The 1,601-nt window shown below is 62.0% G+C and overlaps 1 protein-coding gene across 1 annotated transcript; it reads right to left on the bottom strand.

Annotated features, from left to right (window-relative positions):
* Positions 1-26: 26 nt before the first annotated feature.
* On the bottom strand, positions 27-1,593 carry LOC104082227 (SH3KBP1-binding protein 1-like; the record flags this gene model as incomplete). Its single annotated transcript, XM_009585258.1, has 8 exons — positions 27-45; positions 141-237; positions 318-473; positions 553-723; positions 831-947; positions 1,025-1,111; positions 1,184-1,300; positions 1,401-1,593. Coding segments are annotated over 8 exons (957 nt in total), but the record flags the coding sequence as incomplete, so codon positions are not given.
* Between the last annotated feature and the right edge of the window lie 8 nt (positions 1,594-1,601).

Genomic DNA, 1,601 nt, shown 5'->3' with positions numbered 1-1,601 from the left:
AAGGCGGTGATGGCCGCGGCGTCGACCGAACGCACCTCGCAGATCCTGGGGAGGGGGTGAATGACGCTTTATGACCCCCCCAAAAACTCCCAGCACCCCAATTTTTTTCCTTCAGCGGTGGCAAATCCGGTCGCGCTCACCTTTTGCCGGTGGAGGAAAGCCGGACGAAGACCTGGCACGCATCCGGCACCACTCTTTGGATGAAGACCTGCTGCTCATCCCGCTCGCCGAAGGGTCCTGCCGGCAAAAAAACCCGCCGCTCAGCACCCATCTCGCGCCGTCGTCCCGCCTCACCCCCAAACCCGGCACCCTCTTACCGATATCGGTGCCGGCGCCGCAGCCGGCGGGACCGTCGAGATCATCCAGCGAAAGGATTTTGAAGGAAGCCAACGGCGTCGAGCCGGGTTGGGTGGAAATCATCCCGCGGAAACGAGTCACCGTCCAGGTCCGGACGTGGTTGTTATCGGCACAAACTGGGAAGACGGAGGGCGGATGAGCGGCAAACGCCGGCGATTTCCTCGCCCGTTGGTGTTTTCCTCGCCCGGCGCTCACCGGAGATGAGGTGTTTCTCCGAAAGCATGATTTTGGTGACGGGGCTGCGGTGTACGGTGAAGGTTTGGAAGAGTTGAGGACCGGAGCCCACGGTTTCGGGGTGCTGCACGATAACCCGTACCACGCCGGAGCTGGTGCCGTAGGCGATCTCGATCCAATTCCCGCTGTCACCTACGGACACAAACCCCTCCAGAATGATCCCAAAGCTTTTCCAGTTCACCCCAGTAGCAAACTGGTGGGGCGAAGAGCCTCCCAGGGTGGGCGGCGGGAGGTCTTACTGGTCTTGGGGGTGAGGTAGACGCTGAGGGCGGTGACGGCGTCTTCGGTGGGGTCGCGGTAGAGCTCCGTCACCAGCAGATCGTTGTCCTTCATGCGCAGGGGGAACTTCTGAACGTCTGATGGGGAGGGACAGAGGGACGGTGACGGCGTTGCCACCGGCCGGGGCGGTTAAAGCCGCGTCATCGGCGCTCACCCACGTAGTAGATGGAGCCGTTGTTGCAACCGAGGAGGAGGAAGGTGCCGGCAGCGTCGTAGCTGTTGATGGGGACAACATCCTGGATCTGCGGGAGGGATAGAAAGGAGTTTTGGGGACAATTTGGGGACAATCTGGTGGCGGTGGCGCCCGTGCTCCCCTGCCAGTGCTTGGTGACGGCGTTCCAGACGCCGATTTTGCCGGTGTGGCTGGTGGCGATGAGTTGGTTCCCCACGAAGAAGAGGGCTTCCACCGGTACTCCCAGGTGGAAGACGCCTGGGCGAGGAGAAGACATCCAAGAGGATGCCGAGAAAGCCGGATCTTGCCAAGATCCTCGAGGATCCTCGAGGATCGAGTCAGCGGGGAGAGATCTCACCGATCTCACTGCCGTTGCCGTCGGCTTGCAGGGCCCAGAGGATGATCTCGTTGCAGGACGCCACGGCCACCATCTTGTCGTGGTCACCCAAAGCTCCGCCGAGCACCTTGGCGTTGAGGGCCACCCTTTCGATCACCCAGTCCAACCGCGGGCTGGAGAAGACCTGCTGCCACCCCGACGTCTCCTTCACCCTGGGGACAA

Source organism: Fulmarus glacialis, unplaced genomic scaffold (genome assembly GCF_000690835.1).
Source record: "Fulmarus glacialis isolate BGI_N327 unplaced genomic scaffold, ASM69083v1 Scaffold37929, whole genome shotgun sequence".
NCBI lineage: Eukaryota > Metazoa > Chordata > Aves > Procellariiformes > Procellariidae > Fulmarus > Fulmarus glacialis.
Note: the sequence above shows the minus strand (reverse complement) of the source record. Positions and strands in the feature narration are given on the sequence as shown.